Source organism: Canis lupus, chromosome 18 (genome assembly GCF_048164855.1).
Source record: "Canis lupus baileyi chromosome 18, mCanLup2.hap1, whole genome shotgun sequence".
NCBI lineage: Eukaryota > Metazoa > Chordata > Mammalia > Carnivora > Canidae > Canis > Canis lupus.
The window spans coordinates 5,734,784-5,761,100 of record NC_132855.1 but is presented as its reverse complement, the minus strand read 5'-3'; the positions used below and the strand labels follow the sequence as shown (position 1 = coordinate 5,761,100).

The 26,317-nt window shown below is 39.8% G+C and overlaps 1 protein-coding gene and 1 long non-coding RNA gene across 2 annotated transcripts in view; one reads left to right on the top strand and one right to left on the bottom strand.

Annotated features, from left to right (window-relative positions):
• TES (testin LIM domain protein) overlaps window positions 1–9,839 on the top strand; it is a 48,444-nt gene extending 38,605 nt beyond the window's left edge. Inside the window, exons 4-7 of the mRNA XM_072783367.1 lie at window positions 717–1,052; window positions 2,280–2,495; window positions 2,910–3,068; window positions 8,568–9,839. Coding sequence (XP_072639468.1) covers window positions 717–1,052; window positions 2,280–2,495; window positions 2,910–3,068; window positions 8,568–8,756 — 900 coding nt within the window. The 3' untranslated portion in view covers window positions 8,757–9,839. The remainder of the gene's footprint in view (window positions 1–716; window positions 1,053–2,279; window positions 2,496–2,909; window positions 3,069–8,567) is intronic.
• The window catches only part of LOC140608608 (uncharacterized), a 347,241-nt gene that overhangs the window by 14,822 nt on the left and 306,102 nt on the right, over window positions 1–26,317 (bottom strand). The gene's annotated exons all lie outside the window — the stretch shown is intronic.

Here is a 26,317-nt window from a genome sequence, read left to right as displayed (position 1 = left end):
CTATATATAATTATATAATCCCCTAGATGTAGTAGGGAATTTTTGAGGGAATAGTCTGACATTCTTAATTAGATGAAAAACATCTTTTAACCTAACAGTTACTAGATACATACAAATTTTTTAAGTTTCTTTCTTACTCTTGAGAAGATTTCTCTGAAGATAGCAAAGAATATCTGAAAAAGTAGAATTTCTGTCACTCTTTTTTAGAAGTAAAAAAATATTCAACAGTGCATTTTACTATGTAAGGCAAAAAAAAAATTGTGTCAAACTCCTTTTACTTTTATAACAACTAAATAGGGCATTTGGAAGTCTTTTAAGATTAGTTAAATCATTCAAGTGAATCTTACGATATCTTTTTTATATAATGATAAAAATGCTGCTGATCCATAGGCAATTCTAAACATTTAAACATGCCTTCTAAAAATTTGTGTTCTCTTGCAATTATACATTTGTATATTTAGCACAAGTATACATTAGTAACCAAAATCTTTTCATAAACTTTTTATAAACTTGTTAAAATTTCATGGAGAAAAATGTATCTTTCCTATATCTTTTTTGATTGTGTTAACATCTCAAGATATATATTTTACAAAGACTTACAAATGGATAAGACCCACTTCTTTCTTAAGTAATTTGCTTCTGATGAGTGTTATAAAATACTGCTTGTCTGATGGCCAAGGCATCTCCTGGTTAACAGTGGTCTCCTTGTGGTTCAGGCCAGGCAGTACATGCAGATGCTGCCCAAGGAGAAGCAGCCAGTGGCAGGCTCAGAGGGGGCCCAGTACCGAAAGAAACAGCTGGCAAAGCAGCTCCCCGCACATGACCAGGACCCTTCAAAGTGCCATGAGTTGTCTCCCAAAGAGGTGAAAGAGATGGAACAGTTTGTGAAGAAATATAAGAGCGAAGCTCTGGGAGTAGGTGATGTCAAACTTCCCCGTGAGATGGATGCTCAAAGCACCAACCGAATGTACATCCCTGGTGGGGACAGAAGCACCGCAGCAGCCGTGGGGGCCATGGAGGACAAGTCGGCTGAACACAAAAGAACTCAGTATGTAAGTGCAGAGGTCATGGTGTTGGTACAATTGGTGTATTTTACAGGTTCTCTCCCTTTCTTTGAACATTTTTGAGGAGGGCCATTCCTCCATTTCCAAAAGGAGTGGGTGAAGGAAATAAGTTAAAATTCAGTTTAGTTTTCTTTCAATGAGTCATCATGTTTGAAACCTCTGTCTAAAGCCAAATTTTCTGACTATGTGTTGCCAAGGACAATTGTCAGTTTTATGTATACATGATAGTCAGCATTGGTAACTAATCTAGAAAACAATATAACTAATCTAGAATCTGTTTCTAAACATAATTTTGGTGTTAATTGCTTATCTCTTCCCATAAACAATAATAATACATGCTTAGGTTAGTTCAGTTTTGCTTGTGAGAACATGCCTAAAATTCATAATTTAAATTTATGTGGATATACAGTTGATCCTGAAAAGCATGGGTTTGAACTGTGCAGATCTACTTATGCAGATTTTTTTATTAATAGTCTAGTACTATAAATGTATTTTCCCTTCCATATGATTCTCTTAATAATAATTTTTCTCTAGCTTGCTCTATTGTAAGAATTCAGTGTATAAAAGAAATAACATACAAAATATGTGTTAATTGACAATTCAGGTCAATAGTAGACTATTAGTAGTTAAGTCTTGAGAAAGTCAGAAATTAAATGTAGATTTTTGATTGCTTGTGAGGTTAGCACCCCTAACCCCTGTGGTGTTCAAGGGTCAGCTATATAGTCGATCTTATTTTTTAAAAAAATCTGTCTTAGGGAATTAAAGTCTTTTTCTTATGCCTTGAAAGTAAAAGAGAATTGTGATACAGATGAAACTTAGTGTCTCATAGATATGATTAACACATTAACCAATAAGGCTTGGTCCTATTAAAAAAAGAGAAAAGGTACTAATAAGCTCTAATATAATCATTTTGAAAGAACCACTTAAAAATTGTGGGGAAAATTAGTGTTGCCCTTTTTCCATAGGTAACTTAAATTCAGGAAATAGTGCTCAGTGTTACCACCAGGGCACAAGAATTAGGTTTGAAAAGCCTGGAGAAAGCTAAGAAATTCCACTTCCCAGAAATAACTGACACCTTATTGTCTCTGTGGACAAATTACTAATTTTAGTAGGAGTTCTTTCTCTTGCACGTTGTTTCTCTGAATTCCAACTACACTGATGATGAGAAATGCCAGTCTTACGATGACATATTGTTTTGGATGGCTTCCCTTTCAGTCTTGCTACTGCTGCAAACAGAGTATGAAGGAGGGTGACCCAGCCATCTACGCTGAAAGGGCCGGCTATGATAAGCTGTGGCACCCAGCTTGTTTCGTCTGCAGCACCTGCCACGAACTCCTGGTCGACATGATTTATTTCTGGAAGAATGGAAAGCTATACTGTGGCAGACATTACTGTGACAGTGAGAAACCACGATGTGCTGGCTGCGATGAGGTATGTATGTCCTCTGCGGCCACCGCAGGCAGGCTCCTTGTGCTCCCGTAGAGTCAGTCCCCTTACCATCCTCGCCAGGCCATGCTTAGTGGAAAAGCAACATGAATTAACCAAGCATCAGTCTCTTTATTTACACACAGAGGAGTTGAGTGGAAAAAAACTTTAGTCATTTGGAGTGTCCACGTTAGTTATATTGACTAATGAAAGACTGTCCAGAAACATAAAAGATTGATTTGGTAAACTAAATATAACCTGAGTTTAAGCACTAGGTTATTTTCAGACTTTGAGCCCAGAAAAGTAGGTTGTAGTACTTGTGGATCTAAATCCCCTATTGGCCTAAAGAACCTAGCTTTGTCATTTGTAGCAAAAAAAAAGGAAGATACGTGATTCATCTTATTTTTGCCCTCTTCCCAGTTAATATTCAGCAATGAGTACACCCAGGCAGAAAACCAAAATTGGCATTTGAAACACTTCTGCTGCTTTGACTGCGACAACATCCTAGCTGGGGAAATATACGTGATGGTCAATGACAAGCCGGTGTGCAAGCCCTGCTACGTGAAGAATCATGCTGTGGTAAGAAGCACTCTAGGGTTATGGTCGCCTCGACCTATTTAAGACTTGATTTTAATGCCTTCATTTAAGCCAGTGAGAAACAGAAAGTACGACGCTTAAGTAGGAAGCATGACTCCTAGCATAGGGTATTAAAATCCAGGTAATTCAAAAATAATACATGCATTGACTATGAGCCACCTCAAGATTTCCATCTGTACAGTTTACACTACAGATTATAAGTGCTACTTAGTAATCACGTCCCCACTGAAAAAAGTTCTTTAATGGGAATGAGATTGATTGATTCTCATCATACAGATCAGAGTCCATTTACATTAATATTTTTAGGAGCTGTTTGTATTCTTTTGCTCTGTTTGAGTGTTTATGGTTTCTGTTCATGTTCCTAGAGTCCCCCACTGTGGCTTCTTCTTTTTTTTTAACCTGGAGATTGTACAATGGCTATTTCTTTAAACCCTCGTTGAGTTGATGGAGTATAACAAAATTTGACCTGTGTATTTAGATTTCTTTGCATCGGCCAAACATTTAAATCTTTAATGTGAGAGTATATATTTTTTCTTGGCTCTCCCCTGCTTACACAGAGCTGCTATTGTGTGATGGCCAACAGATAAGTAATTGAGATAAAGGTAGATAAAGTTGACCATATATAGTAAAACTCTTAATCCAGGGGACGTTAAAATGATAGACATTTACTTCTTTATAAGGAAGATACGTACTAAAGTTCCCATGAGCTATCAAGTAAAGCAGACTCCTGGCTAAGAAATAAAATGACGTATCCTTCTAGGAGTGGGATACTACAGAAATAAGGTAAGTAGTTTTGATGCCAGTGCCAGTTTTCAACCTTTATCCATTCCCTGAGTACCTGAGTATAATATGTCATTTTCTGTCAATTGTACCCCATCAGTAAATCTCAGGTCCTCACAGTTACAACTACTTCAGACCTTTATTTCTTTGTCATTTGGATTATTGTAGTGACCTCGAATTAGGTGTCCCCACTTCCAATGTCTGTCTTGTCCGAAGCCACCTTCCGTGATGATGGAAGATCATCTTTCTGAAATGCAAGCCTAGTCACTAAGTCTTTGCTTCACAGATCCAGCCCCTTCTTGCCCGTTCAGCCCCTTCTACTACTTATCCGACCTAAGTCATGTTCAACAACTCATTTTCTCATTTTCTAGCTTATGCACCGTTCTCAGTCTCCTACTCGTACTAACTCCTTTGTCTGAGGCATCCTCCCATTCCATCTCACCTGACTCTGCCTCTACCTGTCCCCAGACTCAGTGTAGGCTTCTTTTAGAACCCCTGACTTGATTTTTTTTGTCCCAAACTCCACTCCTTTTCCTCTGGTGAGGGTGCCCCTCTGTGTTCCCAGGGGGCACACCTGTGTCTAATTAATACGAGCCCTTGGTCTCCTCCCTTAGACTATAAACAGCTGGTGGATAGGGCTTGCCTTTTTATTTCCATGCCCTCAACATCTGCCTTTAGGAAATGTTCAAGTGACTTATTCGTGTTCTAATATTTCTCATTTGCTTTGGGGTCAACGTGGACCTTCCTTATACCTGGGAAAAGGATAATGAGTCACCATGTGGCCTGGTACCTAATTTAGCTAAAAACTGCTTCTCTGCATGTTGTTGCTACAGTTTCCCTAAAGGAAGAGGGTTATCATAGCGTGTATTTTATTGCAGAGGTCTCAAGGAGTAGGTCTCAAGGACTTGGATGCAAATTCTGTAGAATCCTGTCTGCTTTATTTTCTGGTTACTAGAACTGCACAGTAGATAATCAGCATTTACCGGATAAAGCTTTAAACAGATGAAGCTGCTTTACTTAACTGTTACAAGCTTCTCTTCATTACATTGTAACCCATAAAGAGAAGTAACCAGAGAGATTATAAAAACAGAGTCCTTAAATTATTTAGCTTTATAAAGTGCCTGATTTCTTTTAGAAAGTTTACTTTCTCAGTAAAATGTACCATTGTCCTTTTCATAAAATTAAAATGAACAACTCTCTCCATTGCCTGAATAAGCCAGCTAATAACAAAAAGAGTTATCCGTGCCACATACTAAATGATGTCATGAATTTTGAAGATTGGTTAGTTAAAGCCATCGATCTGCTTAGAACTTTTAATCTTCAAACAGATTATTTGTAGACCTGAAGACAAGATGTCAACTCAAAACAGGGCATTTCTGTGGAAAAAGATTAACTTGGGAAGAGGATAGTGGGAAAAACAATCAATTTGTCTCTACGTGGTCTCTGGAATTCTGGTCTCAAATGGCCACTCCCTGAATTCACGTCTCTAGGACTTCACAGAGAGCTCCCTATAGCATGTGTTGTTAGCTTCTTCACGTTGTGTAGACAAATAAACTAAAAGAAGTAGGGGACATTAAAGGAAATCAGAACTAACTGAAATATTAGAAGTTTAAAAACCCAGAAAAATCAAATGTCAGGCAGAAGGTGGTAAAGCACATCCTGTCCCTGATGGATTCTATAATCCCCAGGCCCTCCATGAGGCCTAGGCAGCTTTCAGATTTATAAACAATTAGGGGCAATAGATTTTAGCTAGGACTATATGTCAGACTCTGCGATGAATGACACCTTATTAGCAAAACTAAATTATATGAAACCCCAAACCCTAAATTCTGATACCATTTGGTGCGTCCATTCGGTTGTTTTTTTTTTAACCTAAGCAATTTCCTTGATTTTACAGATAGTTGAATAGTAGTTATCACTTTTTTTTAAATCACAAATAAAAATGAGTTTCAAAAGACATAAAAAGATCCACAAGTCTTATTAGAGGGCTGAGATAAAGAAGGGAAGTCATAGTCCAAAAGTAAAGAATTTAAAATATTGAGAGTGCAATGCTTCTGTTTTATACAAACAGGTTTAAAATATTGAAAAATTACATAAGAAACACAGAAAACTTCGAAGGACAACATTCTAAATATAAAGCTACAAAATATGAATATATGCAAAGCAATTGCTTGCGTGGTACAGCTACAAATGAAGAGCGCATTTATAGTTAAAACATTCGTTTTTGTTGTATTCAGGAGTAGGGTATTGCTCATAGAGAGAGACTATCTCCGTTGCTTCTCAGGAAACACTAAGTTGACATAACATGGGAAGTAAGCAGCTATTATCTCTGTAATTAGAAATCACGTGGCTCTAAAAGTATGGAAAGTCAGGGCACCTGGGTGGCTCAGCCGGTTAACTGCCCCGCTCTTGATTTCAGCTCAGGTCATTGATGTTAGGATCGTGAGCTCGAACCCTCGTGGGCTTAAGATTAAGATTCTTTCTCTGCCTTTCTCTCTCTCTCTCTCTCTCTCTCTCTCTGTCTCTCTCTAAAATAAATAAATAAAATCTTAAAAAATATATGGAAAGCCTATTGCACGTTTGATGTGGGTATTTGTAAACAAGGCCTCACTTCACATCTCCCAGTGAATTGCAGCCACGTTTTAAGGTCTTTTCAAGTAAGGAGGCTCAGGCTGACTGACCTGCCTTCATCTCTCAGTGACCCCTGACAATCACATTAAAAGACCAAAGGTGCAGAAGCTTAGACACTTCCATGTAGTGTAGGACAATCTTTCTTCACTTGTTATAAAATATTTAAAAACTTTAGGTAGTCACATTCATTCAGAACATGCACAAACAAGAAGGCCTATGGAGTGTCTAGTGTTCTGGAAGTTTTGATAGGGAAGTTTTTTTTTTTTCTGCAAAATTATTGAGGGTTATATTCATTTATTTTCTTCATATATACGTCCAGCTAAAGAAGAAAAATATATGTGTTTGTGGGTGTGGCCATATTTTTTTGTACATAATATACACTGGCACAGAAAACATAGTATTAATGTTTTACAATATTAGATTATATATAGATTATGACTTAGAACAGAAGCTAGTTAGCTATAAGTTATATTTTTAGCGCAAACTAATTATTCTCAAATACTGTATTTTTGAGTCCTTAATTATCTTAAACATGATTTTCATTTCATATTGTGTAGAAATTAGTGATATGTCAGAGGTAAGACTAGTAAAACTACTCCTGCAAGGCTTTAGTGAGGAAAAGTTTTTTTTTTTTTAAGACCATATTTTTAGGGATCCCTGGGTTGTGCAGCGGTTTAGCGCCTGCCTTTGGCCCAGGGCGTGATCCTGGAGACCTGGGATCGAATCCCACATCGGGCACCCGGTGCATGGAGCCTGCTTCTCCCTCTGTCTATGTCTCTGCCTCTCTCTCTCTCACTGTGTGCCTATCATAAATAAATAAATAAATAAGTAAATAAGTAAATAAATAAGACCATATTTTTAAGAGCAATTTTAGATTTATAACAAAACTGAGAGGAAGACACAGCAATTTCCCATATAACCCCTCCACTTACACATATATAACCTCACTCACCGTAACACCAGTCACCTGAATGCTACATTTTTTTTTTTTTTTTTTTTACCAAGAATGAATCAACATTCACGTATCATCACCCAAAGTCCGTAGTTCACCTTAGTTTCATTCTTGGTGAATGTACCTTCATTTTGGTGTTGTATCTTCTGTGGATTTGGACAAATGTATAGAATGGGCAAATGACTGTACCCATCATTTTAATGTCATAGAGAATATTTCCACTGCCCTAAATGTCCTCTCCCACCTCCTTATCCCCACCCCCTGCAACCACTAATCTTTTTATTTTCTCCATAGTTTTGTCTTTGCCAGAATGTCATGGAGTTGGAATCATACAGTATGTTGCTTTTTTCGATTGGTTTCTTTCACTAGGCAACGTGCCTCTCAAGTTCCTCCATTTCTTTCCATGGTTTGGCAGCTCGTACCTTTTTAGCACCGGCTAATATTCCATCATCTGTAGGCACCACAGTGTATTTTTCCCTTTATCTACTGAAGGGCATCTTGGTCGCTTCCAAATTTTGGCAGTTATGAATAAAGATTCTATAAATATCAATGTGCAAGTTTTTGTGGGGTGTGAGTTTTCACCTCCTTTAGGTCAATCCCAAGGAGCATGATTTTGGATTGTATGATAACTGTATGTTTAGTTTTCTGAGAAAAAAAAACTGTCTCCCAAAGTGGCTACACATTTTGCATTCATTCCCACCAGGAATGAATGAGAGTTCGTGGTGTTCCACATCTTCAACAGCATTTAGTATTATAGGAAAAATGTAGAACTTCTTATAATTACTGAAGTGCAGTCTAATAGAAGACATTGGAATAAAACTGCTTTGAAACTTGCCATTAGGACCCTGCCTCGAACACCATGGGGATACCCTACAAGCACCAAATCACCTGTTTGGTTTTCACCTGTTATTTCTCAGAGTGCTCAGCATGAGGACCACCCCCCCACCAGTCGCTGGCTAATGAAATTAACTAGAGGGCCACTCTCAGTTACATGTTTCTGAGGGGGTCATTCTCAGTTTAATTTACCATCTGAAAGAAATGTGTTTTTGTTCAGCCATGAAAATGTCACCATCACAGTTTGACCTCTCATCCTCTTATTTGTGAAATCGACTTAACAGGTATGCCAAGGATGCCACAATGCCATCGATCCTGAAGTGCAGCGGGTGACCTATAACAATTTCAGCTGGCATGCATCCACAGAGTGCTTTTTGTGTTCCTGCTGCAGCAAGTGTCTCATTGGGCAGAAGTTCATGCCAGTAGAAGGCATGGTTTTCTGTTCAGTGGAGTGTAAGAAGATGATGTCTTAAGAGGAAAGCACCAAGCAATATTGAGTCATAGCTATCCTAAGTGGTCTGCATTTCTACTGTAAAATGCAATTTGGAAAAATAAATGGAAAAAAAGAAACTGTAAAGGAAACCAGGAGATTGTGCTTAGTATCTTTCTTTGCTGTTTTTCCTCATCAATTTTTTTTTCATCTCAATTTTTAAAACCTGCTTTAAGCATTTGAATTTTAAAACAGTGAAGAATTTTATCTTTCCCTAGCTTTCCACATATAAAATCTTGGAGGTGGAAGCTTGGATTTAATTAATCTTCATATGCCTATCCCCCTGTGCCAAACAAACGGTATATATGAACACATAAAATTAGTGTGCTGAACGGAAAGATGCACACTGCTAGCTCTATGTTCTTTTTCCTCCCTTGTGTGAAATGAAAGGAAATTAAACTTGCCCTAATGCCAAGGCTCTACATTTATTGCCTTATCTTATTCACTGAACTTTGTAGTGATACTCAGTGAGTTCTTCTGACAGAGAAAAGAGAAAGCAGAGTACAGAGAGCTCTTATCATTCTAATGGCTTTGCATTTAGGCAGAGGTGGCTTTATCGCATTTCCCTATTTTTTTTTTTAACTTGCCCTACCTCTCAGCATTCTCTTTGTAAGCTGATGACCTCTCTCCGTGGCCTTAAATACTTTATTGTCACATGTGGCATCCACTTTTTTTTCCTTCTTTTTTTTACTTCTGTAGATGATTTCAGGCTTGGACGTAAAAGCCAAGCCATTCATTTATGTTTTCAATCCAAAGAATATGTATACTGTTTCTACCCAAGAAACTGTAACTTGTAATGATTGCACTTGTCTACCATGGTTTGGATGGACTTTTTTTTGCATGAATTTATTCTATTATAATGGATACTGTCATATGGTGCTTCTAAGCCTGTTCAAGGGGATGTATCGAATGTCTTCTTTGCCTGTATACTTCCATCCTTAGATATTTCTAATGTTTATTTTTCCCTATATACTTCAATACATAGCTATGCACTATAAAAATGAAACTGAATGAAATAAATGAGTGAATGATATGTATATTCAAAATAAAGTCTCTTTCACTTCAACAGTTGTGCCTTTTATATTCATATCCTTTCCCTTTGAGGAAAAAAAATCCTTCTGCAATTGAGCATTTGTCGCAGCAGGGGGCGATGTCTCCATGGGTAAAGCCTCAAACAAAAATAAAAGCTGTTTCTGACAAGACAGGAAATTAGGCTTTTCATTATGCTGAAGGGGGCTACATTTTATGAAACTTTTTTTTTTTTTTTTGAGAGAGAGCATGAGTGGGGAGGGGCAGAGAGAGGAGAAAGAGAGAACCTAAAACAAGCTCCACACTCGCGCAGAGCCCCACGCGGGGCTCAATGTCCCTGAGATCATGACCTGCAAACAACAAATTTAAGTTCATGCAGTTTTGTCTTTCAGAAAAGATACGTGTCATTTTAACTGAAGTTTGGGTAAGCTATATCCTTTCGAGATGAATCTAACAAATATTACTCGTACTTGAATTGTTTTTTTTGCTTTTCTAACAATTTTTTTCATGATTACCTATTGTGAAAAAGAAAGCAAGTGTGGAATGATAGTAGATTAACTCTTCCCAGTATGAACAGATCATGAGATGTCTTTCCTTTTCCTTTTCTTTTTTCCCAGCCTGAAGTATTTCTGTCATAGTGGGAGTAGTGGTTTTCTATGACACATACTCAAAATAATTTGCTTTGGATTTTTTTTTTTTTTCCCAGCTCATGATTATTTGGCTGATCCTGCTTTTCCTAAATTCCATACCGCTTCCCACCCACCATTCACACACTATCACTAACATACATAGGCACATTTATTCCTTCTGCACTATGCCTTTCTCAGCCACGAAAAAGTGTCTTGAACACATGTCACCTTGTCTAAAGAAGTAATCTAATCTTGCAGACAATTTTAAATGCTTATATCACAAATGTCCATCATTGTCTGTAAATACCACTTTATGCTTGCTCTTTTTACTTTTATCTCAATGGCAACAAATATATTTTCGATAGCATTTTTTCCACAGAGTTGAACAAATTAACTTTCCCAGGCATCCCTAGGTGGGAATAAATTGAAACAATTCCCCTGCATATTAACATGGCCACTCTGCATGGCTGCCTGCACAGCATTCCTGGGACTGAGGTAGAATCAGGATGTTTTGGGGATGCCAGAGGCCCCCCAAAATTGACCAAATCCAACATTCACTATTCAAGGCACTGATTGCATACATGTTAGAGATTTCCTAAAAGAAAAGTACTTTATCTGGGAAATACAGAGCTTCTGAGTTTAACTCTTTACCCTGACTTATTTTCAGTTTGGTCAAGAAAATGAACTGTAATGAAATGCATGTAACACAAGAGAATGAGCGCTATTTTTAATTGTTAATCAGGTTTTTTTTTAATTCTTTGAATACTTTGCCCTATAACAAAAGAATAAAATGGTTACAGATTTTCTAAGATTTATTTTTCCTCCAGCTTTTAGGATAGGCTCACCCTCTCACTCCCCACTATGACTTTATGTTCTGATTTGTCCTCATTCTAACCAATGGTTTTCTTGGTACACAGACCAATGTTAAATCCTCTCCTTGCAATAAGAAAAAAGAAAGGGAAGAAATGACTGTTTTTATCTGGATCCATGCATTGCTTTCCTTCAAAAGTAGATATTGGCTTTTGTTTGCTAATTTCTCAAGGGTCAATAAATGGAAATCTCTGTCATCCAAATCCCGTTTAAGTTCTAATTTCCAGAGATAGAGTGTATCATTTCCGTACTCAATATAGAAAGCATTAACAACCATGTCTACGCAGTTAGCAGTAGAGACATTCACTCTGGAAGGACTAGACTGGGAGGAAGAGAATATCAGAATATGAACCACTCAGAGAGTAAGAGAAGTCTTTTTCCCTCCTGCAGAAGCCACCATCTTGAACATTAAAAGGTAAAAGGTTACCGGTGGTTCTCTTACTCCCTACTCTGCTGTGGGTACTGGAGAACAGGGGGTTTCTTTCCTGACTCAGGAAGTTCAAAAGATTTTGACACATCAGTTGTTGAAGAATAGTGAGGTGAGGTAATAATACATTTATCATCCTATTGGAAGAATAGGACATGTAAGAATGATTAATCATGAACTCATTCACAGAAACTGCACATATCCTGTTCATCTCTAAGAAGAATTTTGCTTGTAACCCTTGGATACAGTAATAATTTTGAAAAATCGGTGGATTTCTGTTATTTGATCCCATTAAGAAATACGAGTTACTTAAGAGAAACACTAGCCTTCTTACTTGTAGATTTTTATTTTTTTCTGAAATGAGGGCCTGTGAGGTTTCTTTCTTTGATCGACTCTACCTAAAACTTCTGTGACTCTGAAATCTTCAAGCATAGATTTCCAAATCTGACTTTGAAGTATTTCAGCCCGATTTTACCGGCAAGAGATTCATTATTGACTCATTCTTAAGGAATTTCCAACATGCAGTGTTTAAGCTCACCCAACTTCACCATGGTTACCAAAGAGACTCCATAACCCAAGATCAGTATTAAGCCTTTGTCTCAAGATGTCCTGGCATATCTGAACTTGTCTTCTGGGCATTCACTTAATTCCTCAGAAAACTTATAACTCCGTCAACATCTCCATAAAACAGCATTTTACCACAGATTCTTACTAGATATGCCCTGCCCTTCTTCCTAACTTCTGATTTAAATGCTCAGCGACAACTTTGATGATTGCACTGAATACTCACAGATACGAAAAGGACCCACTGTGCTGGGGTGTACATAACCTGAAACACATACTTGCTTGATTAGTTGAGTCTTTTTTCATATATTTATCAGGTATTAAAATAGCTTTAGCTAATTATTCTGTCTCTTCATGGGGAACAACATGTCATTGTAGCTTCTATTTAATTTGATGATGTATTTTGAAACACTCAAAACAAGATATCATTAACCTTTGATACTTGTTTTGAATGGCATTTTATGCTGACATTCATGAAGGCTACTATTGATTTTTTTTTCAATGACACTTCACCCCAGAATATCTTGACCTTCAGACAATGATAACAAAACAACTCTCACCCCGTTGTCTTTACTAGAGTCTGCCATTACTGAATGTGGAGACGTTAGAGTTGATGCCCCCATAAGTACTGACTGTGAAGGCATCATGGTATGGTTTAAAGGAGGACTGGGTTTAGGAGTCTAGACACCTTCTGATTGTCTAGACGCCTTCACTTACTGATTGTCCCTCTTCTCCTCACAGTTATAGCTGAGTAGGATGGAGAACAAAATCACTGGATTTGAGGAGTCTAGGAAATAATAGGCCCAAGTGTAGGATAGAAATATGTTGAAGTCACCAAGCATAACAATAGGGAAAATGGTTGAGAGAAGAATCAGAAGCCAAAAGTTACCAGAAAATGTGAAGGGGTATCCTAGAATTTGGCTGCAGATGACAACTAAGGGTAGAAATAGGTGGTAAAGTCTGGGGCTATCTACATAAATATTTCTGAGAGCTGTGATTCTGTTAGGGGGATAAAAAAAAGGAGGGGGGAATTAGTGGAAATACCAACAGAACATGAGGAAGACATTGACACCAGAGGCACGTTGGAATGCCTGTATGAGAGCAAAAAACAACTGGCTTCTACTGGAAAATACTCCAGAAGAAACAGAGACCTTGACGGAAACCTGGCTATCAGTTGGAACAAGGAGATGAAGCAGTTGAGAGTACAGGGCGTTTGCACTTCACAGAAGCTGGAATTCAGAGGACAAAGAGGTAAAGTTAGGGAGTGTGGGAAGGGATGGGGCCAGATTAAGGGATTTTCAAAGCAGAATGGATATCAGATTTCCAAATGAGGCCAAAAAATCTAGATGCCTGGAGTAAACAGAGCAGAGAGACATACCAAGGTTAGTTCCGGTAGTTTGCTGGAGAAGAATGAGTAATCAACTAGGAATGCTTTTGGCTGTAAGTAACTAAAACACAGCTCAGGGTGGCTTAAAGGCAAGACACAGGCTAGTCCGAATTTGACTCAGAACAAGCTCTTTTAATTTCCCAGCTCTGCCATTCTCAAGTTTGTCCTTTCATTCAAATGCCAGTCCCTCACATAACAGCACCCAAAGTGTAAAGCAGAGGTGGGGCAAAAGGGTATTTTACTCAATTAACAAGAAGAAACATCTTTCCCAGGAGCCCCCAGCCGACTTACCTACCCTTCCATTTCATTGGCTCTAGAACTAGGTCACCCGCTCAGAGAAAAAGGGAAGCTATAGGTTTGATTGACTTAGTCCAGCATAATGCACACCCTAAAGGCTGGGCGCACGATCCCCCAGAACAAAATTAATTTGCTCATATAGGAAGAGAGGTAATGGCTGTCGAGTTGGCAAATAACACTAAGGTGAATAATTATTTACAGTTCCGAATCTATGGGCCGCTATGGTGGATAATTAGAGTTCAGATTCTCGAGCTGTAGGCTATAGGGTTGCTGGGCAGCTGTTTAGTTCTGAAGCTCGGGGTTTCTGTTGGCTTGTGAGATGAGACAGGCATCATTTGGGGTATCTCTTAGGCAGGTTGCCGGAGAACAGCCAGAGATGATGTGGAATCCCAGAAAGAGATGCTACAAAGGTCCTGCGATGACTGGTTACTAGATTTGGCTTGACTTGCTCCCCCCCACCCCCATCTCATTCTATCTAACGATCCATTTCCATTCACAGGTCGTTGTTACTTCCTCTATCAAAGGCTCTCTCTCCTTATGTCTTATTCCTTGGTTTCCCTCCCACGCTGACTTATCTAACCATCCGAAACCTTTATTTGAACCCGTCTATGCCTGCCTTTCCAATACTATACCCCAACACTGTAGTTGATGACCTCACCGTTTCTCACCAGGGATATCGTAAGTTCCTATCGGGCCTTCCTGCCTATAAGTCTCACCCTCTCACCCTCATGCTCACTCAGTGGTTCTCAAACTTTGGTGTGCAGCCACCTCCCTGGAGGGCTTGTTCACTACAGATTCCTGGGCCCCACTCCCCAGAGTTTCTGATTCCGTTGGTCTTAGGTGGGGCCTAAGTATCTGCATCTAAAAAGTTCCCAGGTGATGCTGATGCTGAATATCTGGGTCCACACTTTGAGAAACACTGTGCTGATCCATTCCCTATTCTCCTCCCGGAGTGCAATACGAAGATGGAATTTCTATTCTCCTACTTAAAAATCTAATAGGGATCCAGCCTCTTTCTCTAACAGTCCGTACATACACATTGTCATCTAGCCATACCTAAATGCTTATAGTTTCTTGAAGTTAGTTTCTTCATACATCCATGACTGCAAAGGTAGCGAGCTACCTGTGAGATGCTGACCCGTGACACTCTCACACCCTACTAAGTTTGTGACCCACTCTCTGTGCTCCCACAAAGGTTGTTTCTTTTTTTTTTTTATCATTTTACTTTTATCATTACCCTAATTGAGTGCAGGAATATATTATTCATTATATTTTCCCTGGAACCCAGTAGAGCACTTAACACATGATATGTGTCTCTGAAATGGTGAATAACAAAATGAATTAGGTGGCATGTGAATAAGCCATGGTAAGAGTCTTACTAGTTGATAGGTAATTCATTTGGTCAAGTTTTTTAAAAAATGGATCAGTAGAAGAAATATGGCTTAGTAAGTTAAAAAAAATTTACTTGAATTTTTTTTAAAATGACGATAAAGGATCATCATTTTACGTTGCCCTTAGCAATACTTACTAAAATTCCCTCTGCTCTCCTTACACCTCCAGTTGCTCTCTCCACAAGGCTCCTAAGCCTTGATCTTACTGAATTTCTCTTCTCTTGCACTCCCATGTCCACTTCTCTCCATTGCTTCATTCATTCATTTATGCACTCACTGAGTATTTATTTATTGAATCAATCAATATTTATTGAACCGAACTTATCTCCAGTGAGGCTGTATTTCCCAGCATACACTGCAGGAGCTCTCTAGGTTTGGCCCTTAAAACTCAAGATTCCCAAAGAGATGGTGAAGCCAAGAGATAAAGGAGGCAGTCTTCTCCATACTGCTGCACACTGGAACATGATGTAAGTAAGAAGTAAGCATTTATTGTTTTAAGCCACTGAGATTAGGGTTGTTTTCCATGAGGTTAACCTTTCTTAACTAGTAGAGATAAATAAAGCAGATCATTTACTAATTCTACAAACATACCTTGACTAGGTCAAGTGTTATACTGAGATACTGGGAAACTGGAGGTGAATAAGATAAAACTTCCGCCCTCAATTCTTCATAGGATCATGGGGAAGACAAACAGGTAAACAGAAAATTAGACGAATGACAACCTGTTCCTGAAAGAAGACGATAGAAATGATCCTAAGGTCACTCAGATATTGAAATATCGTCTCTAATTAACAGGTTATTTTCATTGTCTTCCTAAAGTAGTGGGTAGATAAATAGAAGCACTGCAAAACTCGAGTCCAAAATACCTGGTCACAGTGTGATTGAAGGACAGGAGGAGTCAAGGACAACCCCCAAACCACATTCCTGCCAATTGGAAGAATGGTAGTGACAGAAATAGAAACTTTTATGGAGGAGGTAGGTGGAGAGAAAAAAAAAATGAATGTTTTTGGAATGTGTTGTGTGAGGCAGGTGTAGGGTATAGTTTGGAACCTGAAAGCTGAATCTCAGGAAAAAGTGGCCAGATATGTAGATAAAGATACCAATAAACACAAGTTATGTTGGCACCTCATATTAGCTGACAGAAAAGGGTCCTCAATCTCCTTACAAAATGTGACCATATAAAAGTGATACTTTCGAAATGATTTTCATGTCACTTTCTATTTTTCCGGGATAAAATTAAGACAAGTATTTAATATATTTTCTCTTTACTGAAGAATTAGAAATTATGCTAGTAGTTTTGGTACTTCTGTTTGGTACGATAGACATCGAAAGTTCTGAGCAACCACTTAACCTGTTTGTGTCTCAATTTCTCATCTATAAAATGGGAACATCAATCCCTATGTGGCAGACCGCATTTTCAAAAATAGCCCTAGTAATATTTGTGGTCTCACATGTTCTTCCAGGACCTTGCCACTCACCATCTGGAATCTATCTTCCCTCCCCTTGCACCTGAGGGGGACTTTGTGACTACTAGGATGAACAGAATGTGGCAAGCACGCCTTCCTAGACTGGGTCACAAGTGTGACCTCTCTAGCCTATAGCAAGGGATGGGGCCCAGTCATCATTCTTTGAGGAGGCCCCAAGTAGCCCACTTGGAGATTCCACGTGGAGAGGTCCATATGGAGAGGAACTCAGTCTCCCTGCCCAATGCCACCATCAACTTCCAGACACGAGTGAATGTATCTCCAAATGATTCCATTCCCCAGTCTCAAGTCTTCCAGCTGAAGCCCCCAGTGTCAGCAGAGACAAGCTGAACCCACTGCGTCCTATCCATATTCCCAACCACAAATGCCATGAACATAACTAATGGGTGTTTTATGCCACAGAATTTGAGGGTAATTTGTCATGCAGCCCTGGTACCTGAAAGACCTGTTGTACAGAATTAGTTGATACAGAAAAGGAGAATTCCTGCAAAACACGTGAATTTACTCCCTATGCTACAAAATGTTATTTATACAAATATCCTACTTAAGATACTAGCTCATCCTTTTATCTGCCTTTCCTCTCCCTTTGCTTAAAGATTTATACAAATGTGCAGTCTTAATAAACATAAGTCCATAAACTCCATCTGTGGAGTTTATAAACTAAGGAACATTCATAATAATCCTGACTCGGAAAACCTGGTGTATACTGTTTTTCAAGACAGTACATTCTGGAGGTTAGGATCACAGTGCGGGAGCAAAAGGAAGGCCTGGATTCCTACTGGGAGTCCGTAGTTCTTGAATGCCTATGCTAGACAAACGGAATCCTTAGCACTCCAGTTGCCAAGATGAGAAACACTTTAGGGCTGCTAAGGATTCAGTGGGAAAGAATTTAGAACACAGGGCCTTGTTTATTCTCCAAGTTCTGTGAAATAAAAATCATTTATTTAAGGTAGATTGAGAGGGGACTGATTAATCACCCCCAAGTTCCCAAGTACTATGGATGTAAAACTATGTCCAATATAGGCTTTGCCCCTCCAGAAGGTCACAATCTCGTATCTTATAAAGGAAATAAGTGTTTAATCCACTGTGATCCATGGAATAGTAGAGATAAAATATGGAGATTAGCCTGGAGGCTTGTCAATACTCCGAATTTATCAGAGAACACTGGTATGTGATACTATTCATAATCAGTTATTTACCCAATTTCTTATAATCGTTTTTCTCACATTTAAAAATGAATTACTTCCTTTGAATTGCAATTTATACCATGTAAGGATCATACCTTCGATGAAATTAAGCATATATGAGTGAATTGTGGGGCGCCTGGGTGGCTCAGTCAGTTAAGCATCTACCTTCGGCTCAGGCCATGATCCCAGGGCCCTGAGATCAAGCCCTGCGTTGGGCTCCCTGCTCAGTCTGCTTCTTCCTACCCCTTTCCCTCTGCCCGTTCTCCTCACTTGTGATTTGTCTCTCTCTCTCTCTCTCTCAAATAAATAAATAAAATCTTAAAAAGAAAAAAAAAAGAGTGAATTGTAAGGGGGTATATGAGGGTTTGGGCAGCCCTGCTTAACTAAGGCACATAGTACATTATTTTTTTCCCCCACACACATCTTCTCTTTTTTTCCTTGTTCCAAACAACATTTTGCTAATGGACTTAAAATAGAGGCTAGGAAGGGAAGCTGGAGGACCATGTAGGACCACAGCAACTTAAAGTACTTTCATTCTGAACTGATTTTCCACCCCTCACCGTATCTAACCAAAAGCCACCATACCCCGTATTTTCCAGTATCAGAAAATATCCTGTGCAGTTTTGCAAAATCTATGAAGTAACCGTAAGGCACTGCTGCAAAATCGCCATCACCATTGACTATTTATTAAGGATTCCCCTCTGCCCTGTGTGGCCTAAGAGCCAGCACATCCGCTAAGGCCCTGCTGTAAGGGGTTGCCTTCCAGAGTGGGGGGGGAGGTCAGTGTCCTTACTGAAGGATAATTCTTGCTTCTTATAAAAGAAACATAGGAATTTCTTTACTTCTCTCTAGCAAAAAGGCCTTTGGAGGAGGAGGGTCCTAGAGCCTTTGTCGGGAGTACTTCATCTGCATTTTACCAAAGGAGGGGTTCCTAGCTGTCGAATAACCCTTCCTAGGTGTGTGTCTGTGTTGGGGCAAGCATTTTTTTTTTTCCCTTGGGAGGTTTTATTTATTTATTTGAGAGAGAGAGAGAGCACGAGTGAGAGAACACGAGTCAGGTCAAGGGCCAAGAGAGAGGGAGAGGCCAGCAGCCCAGCGAGCGGGGAGCCGGCGTGGGGCTCCATCCCAGGACCCCAGGATCGTGGCCCGTGCTCAAGGCAGCATCTTAACCCACGGAGCCACCAGGCACTCAAGAAACCGCCTGAGCCACCCAGGCGCCCGTGGGGCAAGCATTGTATATAACGTGAGAGCAAATTTTGACTGAAACACTGTTTTAAACCAAGTTCATTATTAGTCAGTCTCTTTTTAAAACTGCCCTTACCATTCTTTTGAACAGCAGAGCTAGCCATCGTTCTAAATGCTCTATACAGATGCACTCACTCCCTTGGAGGTAGGTTTTATAGCATTTTACAGATAAGGAAACTGAAGACAACGAGACTGTGCAATTTGACCAAGGCCACAAAACTAGGAAGCAGAAGAACTGGAATTTGAACTTTGTAAATCCAGCCCCAAAGTCTGAATTCTTACTCACTTCACCGTATTGCCATCCTGACCACATGTCTCTTCCCTTTCGTATAAACTATACCAGGCCATCAAAAAAAAAAATTATTTTTTTTTTGTTTTGCTTGTTGGCCCTTCCACAGGGATTTCTTCTGTTGCACATTTGCTTTAACTTAGCCCATCTTTTAGAGAAAGTTCTCTCCTTATAGAGTTGCTCCACGTTGCATTGATTCTGGGTCACGCAACCAGCAGCAGCCCCGTGTCAGCCTGTTAAAGACAAAACTCTTTCTGTTTCTGAACCAAATCCCTCATATTCTGAGCTGAAAACAAGGATTGCCCTGCTGAGGTGCCAAGGGAAACATACTTACATTATGAAGTTTTCTAGCAAATGTTTTGGAGATTTTAAAGGGGCAGCTTTCTAAATATCAGAGGCTTGAACAAACAACCCAGACACCCAGGCTAGCTGTGCAGCCCAGCCTTTGTTTCTGGGTTGTATGATCCTCCTGAAAACCAGCACAGCTGTTGCAAGGCCTGTTTATCTACCGTCCAACAGGACCGACGAATGTTTTCTAGGCCTGAAGTAATCAAAATTAGTACTCCGGGTCTTTGATTTTTGAAATGGGCATTGTGAATATGATTTTGGCATTCTCTAACAGATTTCAAAGTGGAATCAGAGGTTTATGTTTATAAAGTTTATAATCATTCTACAAAGTTCAAGCCGTTTGGCAGTGCTTGGGAAACTTAAAAAGAGTAATAAAAGGTTACCACGAGGAATCCAGAGCTGCCTTGTATGGTAATGCCGACTCAAACCGGCACATACTTCAGCATTACAAGTTTAAGGGGGGGATCAGTATGTAGCTGCAGACCTAGCTGCGTGCAACACAGCGGCTTGCTGGTTGCACAATGAGTAAGGGACTTTGGAACATTTACAGTTAACGTCTCAGCTTTGAAAACATATTAGGGAAAGGAGAGAGAGAGAGAGAGAAACGAAAAGAAAGGCAGAGAGAAAAAGAGAGAGAAACTGTGCGCTTTTGGGGTCTCATTTACCAAGTATTTATTAGCCTCCTTGACTGTTTTTGAGCATCAGCAGCCCTGCCTTGCTTTGCAATCGTAAACCGTGCACTTGTGCCAACCCGGAATGCACACTGTGTTCCTGCCCAGCCCGAGCTCCCACTGAATCCGTGCCCTCTCAAACTCTGCTAGCCCAAGCTCTTGATTTGCTGGCAGCCAGTAAAAGGGGTTTCCGCATGAATCATAGCGTGTGGGAGGCTGAGCGGTATACCCTACACTTGTGCCATAATCTGCATGGAATGTATTCGAAATAGAAGACAGAAATCTAGAGTTTAGTTCAACATCCTTCTTCAAGCACATTCTCAAGAAATTTGGAGTGCAATACGGAAAAATCACGATGTCTCTTCTGCTATGGAAAAGTTCGCCTCCAAAAGGACAGGGCCCAAGTTGCACACGTTCAGGCTCTGAGGTCTCTGATTTAGGAAAGAATCTGGTTTTTGACCCTTTTGTGTGACTCAGTGTTCCTGTTCAGGTAATAAAAGTCGTCTGTCCTTTGGTGAACTGAAGTGGAAAGACGTGTGGTTGAGGTACACGGTTGCCATAGACAAAGACTTCCATCGGTTCTGTTGAACAAATTTAAAGTCTGATGGGTCACATCTTTCAAGGCAAGAAGGCTAAAGGATATTACAAGAGAGGTCTGTTTTTAAAAGTCAGGACAGACATGAGAACACTATTCCCCACCATATTTCTTCACTTGGTTATGCTAAGTTGAAGAGAATAGGTTTACTTATCAGCAAAATACACTTATCTGGCAAAATGAATTAAGACCAGCTATCAAATTCTACGTTTCATTTCATTTCAAGGAAGCTAGACATGCTAACCAAATCTTCTTTCTTCTTAATCTCATAAAATACCCAAACATCTTAGATGAAAAAAGAAAAGACTGGTGAAGGTGTTTTTGGATGAATGGAAAAACTGGAAAATTTATGGCTATAGCCATAAATTATAGCTTAGATTTTGCACTAAAAGCTAATTGTAATGCGATGAAACGCTGGGACACCTGCACCCCGACGTTTCTAGCAGCAATGTCCACAATAGCCAGACTGTGGAAGGAGCCTCGGTGTCCATGGAAAGATGAATGGATAAAGAAGATGTGGTTTATGTATACAATGGAATATTCCTCAGCCATTAGAAATGACAAATACCCGCCATTTGCTTCAACGTGGAACTGGAGGGTATTATGCTGAGTGAAGTAAGTCAGTCGGAGAAGGACACACATTATATGGTCTCATTCATTTGGGGAATATAAATAATAGGGAATAAAGGGGAAAGGAGAAAAAAATGAGTGGGAAATATCAGAGAGGGAGACAGAACATGAGAAACTCCTAACTCTGGGAAACAAACTAGGGATGGTGTTTTGGAGGGAATGTGTTTTGTCACACCAAAGAGATGAAATTTTTATAAATTTACATCTCACTTAGGTTGCAGATTCTTTGCCATAGGCCAATTTGCTTTCATCTAAAATTCTATGGGAGATAGGGATGACCCAAGCCAAGTTGCATTCAACATAATGTTAAGCTAATGAGGTTCTGTAAGTTTGGGAGTTTTTTTTTTTTTTTCTTTTAACCTGAAGGAAAACCTGTTTGGGGCTTCTAAACACTAAAGAGAAAATTTTGGCTTAGACTAGTATTCAGTCTGGTGCCAAACTTCCAATGGAATTCAAATCCACGGAATAGAAGTTTTATCCATAGAGGCTATTCTAATAAATTAATCCTTCACTTTGATCTATTTGATAGTCTTAAAATTTCCTGTTTCAAACAGCTACATTACTTGATTAAAACAATGTTAAAATTATAAAAAAAAAGGGGGGGAGGGAGGGGAGGTGGGCGGGGGATGGGGGTGACTGGGTGACGGACACTGAGGGGGCACTTGATGGGATGAGCACTGGGTGTTATTCTATATGTTGGCAAATTGAACACCAATAAAAAATAAATTTATAAAATAAAATAAAATAAAATAAAATCTAACTGTATCAAACTCACATAGTCTCCCAAACTATAGAGAATAAATCATATTTCAGAAATGTAGAAGGTACACATGCCCCAAAGTTTTCTCTGGTTACAAGGCAATGAAATGATTATACCTTTTTACTTCATAAATCTTACAAATGGTAATAAGTCTGATACTTGGTGATTTGGGTTAATATTAAAAGAAACAGCTCAGCTATTTTGCTCACATACCTTGTAATATACATCTCCAAATAAAGGTTAGTGATGCGAGAAAAGGAAAATTAATAATAAGTAAACTATGTTAGAGACTTACAGCTGTGGCTTGATACAAGTCCTCTCACTATCAATAGTCCGATATGGTCACCCAAGTAGAGCTGATATCAGCAAGTTCGCCAGGTAATAGTCTCGGGAATATATATAGAAAACATCAAACTTGTGTTCACTCAGTTATTCGACAATCAATCAGTCAGAGTTTACCAAAAGACTACGAGATGTGCAAGGTGTGCAAGGAGCCAGTGAGCTCAAGAAGCTCACCAGAGGGGGAGAGAGGCGAGTCATTGTCAGCAGAGGGGATGCGTGAAGGGAGTGGAGATGAGAGCGGAGCAGATTTCAGGGAGGAAGGCAACACTGGACGGGGTCATTAATAGGAGTGTAGGTGACCCAGGAGGAAAGGGGGTGCAAGGTGGTCATAGTGTGATTGACAAGAAGAAATGCATACTTGGTCTTCATCCCATTCACGACACAGAGCTCCTGAAACCCTTTGGATTTCCCCCAGTGGGAGAGAGCTAAAGGTGTCTTCAGTTATTCCTTCATGAGAGACTCCTTTCAGTCACACCTGAGTTTGCCAGAGGAACCAGCCATATGATTAGAAGATGGGAACCTTCAGCCCCCTGGAAGGGGAGAGGGGCTAGAATTTGAGATTTAGTCAATCACATCTAAGTTAGTGAGGCCTCCATAAAAATGCAAAATGACAGGGTTTGGAGAGTTTCCAGGTTGATCAATATGTTTTTTTTGTTTGTTTGTTTGGTGGTATGTTTCTTTAAAATGCCAGTATCATATGCAGGGAGATATGCCTGGTAAGGTGTGCCTGAAATTCTGAAAAGAGGGGACACTGGAATCTGAGATTTTGAAAACATCTTTACATAAGACTGCCTCTACCTGCTGGTATTTGTAATTAAATGGCAGCTCCTCTCTTCAAACAACTTTGGTTGACCCAGGGGAAACTCAATTTTAGCTTGGACTTAATCTTTAATCTGTAAATATAATAGATGGAGTTTTACCACCTTTTTTGATGAGCTAGACTCTACCCATAAATCACTTACAATTAAGTTTAGAAGAAAAAGTCAGGTATATTATATTAAATAACTGCTTCTCGGGGTGCCTGGGTGGCTCAGTACATTAGGCATATGACGCTTGATTTCAGCTCAGGTCATGATCTCCGGCTCCTGGGATCAAGCCCTGCCTCTGGCTTGGAGCTCCTTGGGGACCGAAGTCGGCCTGAGGACTCTCTCTCTCCCTCCCTCTCTCCCTCCCCACACGCCACACACACTCTCTCTGTGTGTCTCCCTCTGTCTCAAATAGATTTTTCAATAATTAATTCTCAATTTTATGTTATGGATCAATAGCCACAACCTGGCTTCCTAGACGTTCACGGCAATGAAGAGCATTCGGTATATATTCTCAAAATTGATTGAAAATTTAGGGCAGCCCCAGTGGCCCAGCGGTTTAGTGCTGCCTTCAGCCCAGGGTGGGTCCCAGGATCAAGTCCCGCATTGGGCTCCCTGCATGGAGCCTGCTTCTCCCTCTGCCTGTGTCTCTGCCTCTCTCTCTCTGTGTGTCTCTCATGAATAAATAAATAAAATCTTTAAAAAAAATTTTAACACATTACCTGAGATTTAAGATTCCTCAAGAATAGCCATCAGCCACATGTTTTATCCTTCCTAAACCTCGCAATCTACAGAGCTCGTGTTCCAGAGGCAACTTGGATACCAGTCTGATTACACTAAACAACATCACAGTGAAAACAACGTTTGCTTTAATAAATACTTCTCTTTAACCTGAAACTCTAATTCTATTAGAAAATGGGGAACACTAATGCTAAAATACATTACGCTAGCTAGGCCAAAGGAAGTCAGGGTTTCCAGGCCTCAGGGTACAAAATTGAACCGGCTCAAAATATTTTGCTGAAATAAATATTATCTCAATCTTGTGGACATAAGGCCGTTTCAACATTTCCAATACCGAAGGCAAGAAGTCTCGCATGACCTCGGCCTGTTGGAGAAGGCCAGACCCTCCCCGTCACGCCACCAACTCGGGCTAACGGGTAACTACCTTACGCACCACGTCTTAACATTTCTGGGAACAATTATTTGGATAACAGTAGAGGAACCCTTCCACTCTCTTTCCTGGACTGAAATGCTCATCACATCTTATCAGACTGTCTCAGGAAGCACTTAAAATATTTTCTTTATAAATATTTTCTAAAATTTCATAAATTATGCTTTATTTCATTCATTGTATTGGATATCTATAACACCCTTAATTCTGGAAACACACGTCCTTGAATTGTGACAAATATTTGTAGTTTTTAAGCCAGACTGCCCGGGTTTGATTCTGACTGCCCCTTATTAACCGTGACCGTGGACAAGTTGTTAAATCCCTCTGTGCTTTGTTTTGCCATCTGTAAAATGGAACAGTGACAGTTCTTAGAGCTGTGGTCACTGTATGCATCCTATCAGGCAGCCCAGTGAATGGCACCAGCCAGAAAGAATAGAGGTTCCAGCTCCCTCCAGGGGCTCATCCTCGGTATATGGAGAAGCTACCAGAATGCTTGCTTACATGCAAAGGGGCAGTCCTAGTGCTTCTCAAGTACAATTCAGATAACATTCTGTGGGAGGAGAGGACTCACCAGCAATTTCATACAGTGGATATTTTTATTTTATTTTATTTTATTTTATTTTATTTTATTTTATTTAAGATTTTATTTATCTATTCATGAGAGACACAGAGAGAAAGAGAGGCAGAGACACAGGCAGAGGGAGAAGCAGGCTCCATGCAGGGAGCCCGACGTGGGACTCGATCCTGAGACCCCAGGATCACACCCTGGGCTGAAGGTAGATGCTCAACCGCTCAACCACTGAGCCACCCCCCATTCGATGGGTGTTTTAGAAATGAGTGCCTTCTGCGCTGCTGCTGTGATCGAGTCACTTATGTCACCCCAGGCAGCCACCCCACATGCTCTGCTTGTGTTTGTTTTACATTCTCACATTCTGGCCTCGAAGAAGGGAGTCTGCTTTCCTCTTTTCCGCTCTGCCCCCAGATCGGTGGCCTCTACAAGACACCACCGCGCTGCAGGACCCCCAAAGCTAACCAATCACAAATTTTAAATTATCAAGTGGTCTACTTTGGTTTTTCTTTATAAAATGCTCCAATACATTGGAACAGTAGGCCACCTTGGGAAAAATTTTTTTTTGGGTTGGGGGGAAATGTCTTTATCCTAGAACCAAGTGCAGAAAAGTTGGCACAAAGGTGGTCAGGAGAGGAGGGAGGGGTAATACCTGAGAAGCATTTGTGGGGGGTGAGGCAGAGACCGAGGGTCAGTGCAGAGGAACTGCAAAGACCAAACTGATGTGAGTGGGCAAAAGAAAATTTCTCAAAGCTTCTGTTAACCTCCCAAAAAGTAATGCGTTAGAGAAGTAATAAAAATGAAGTTCAAATAGATGAACACATGAATTTAGGATAATTCTAAACCCAAATACA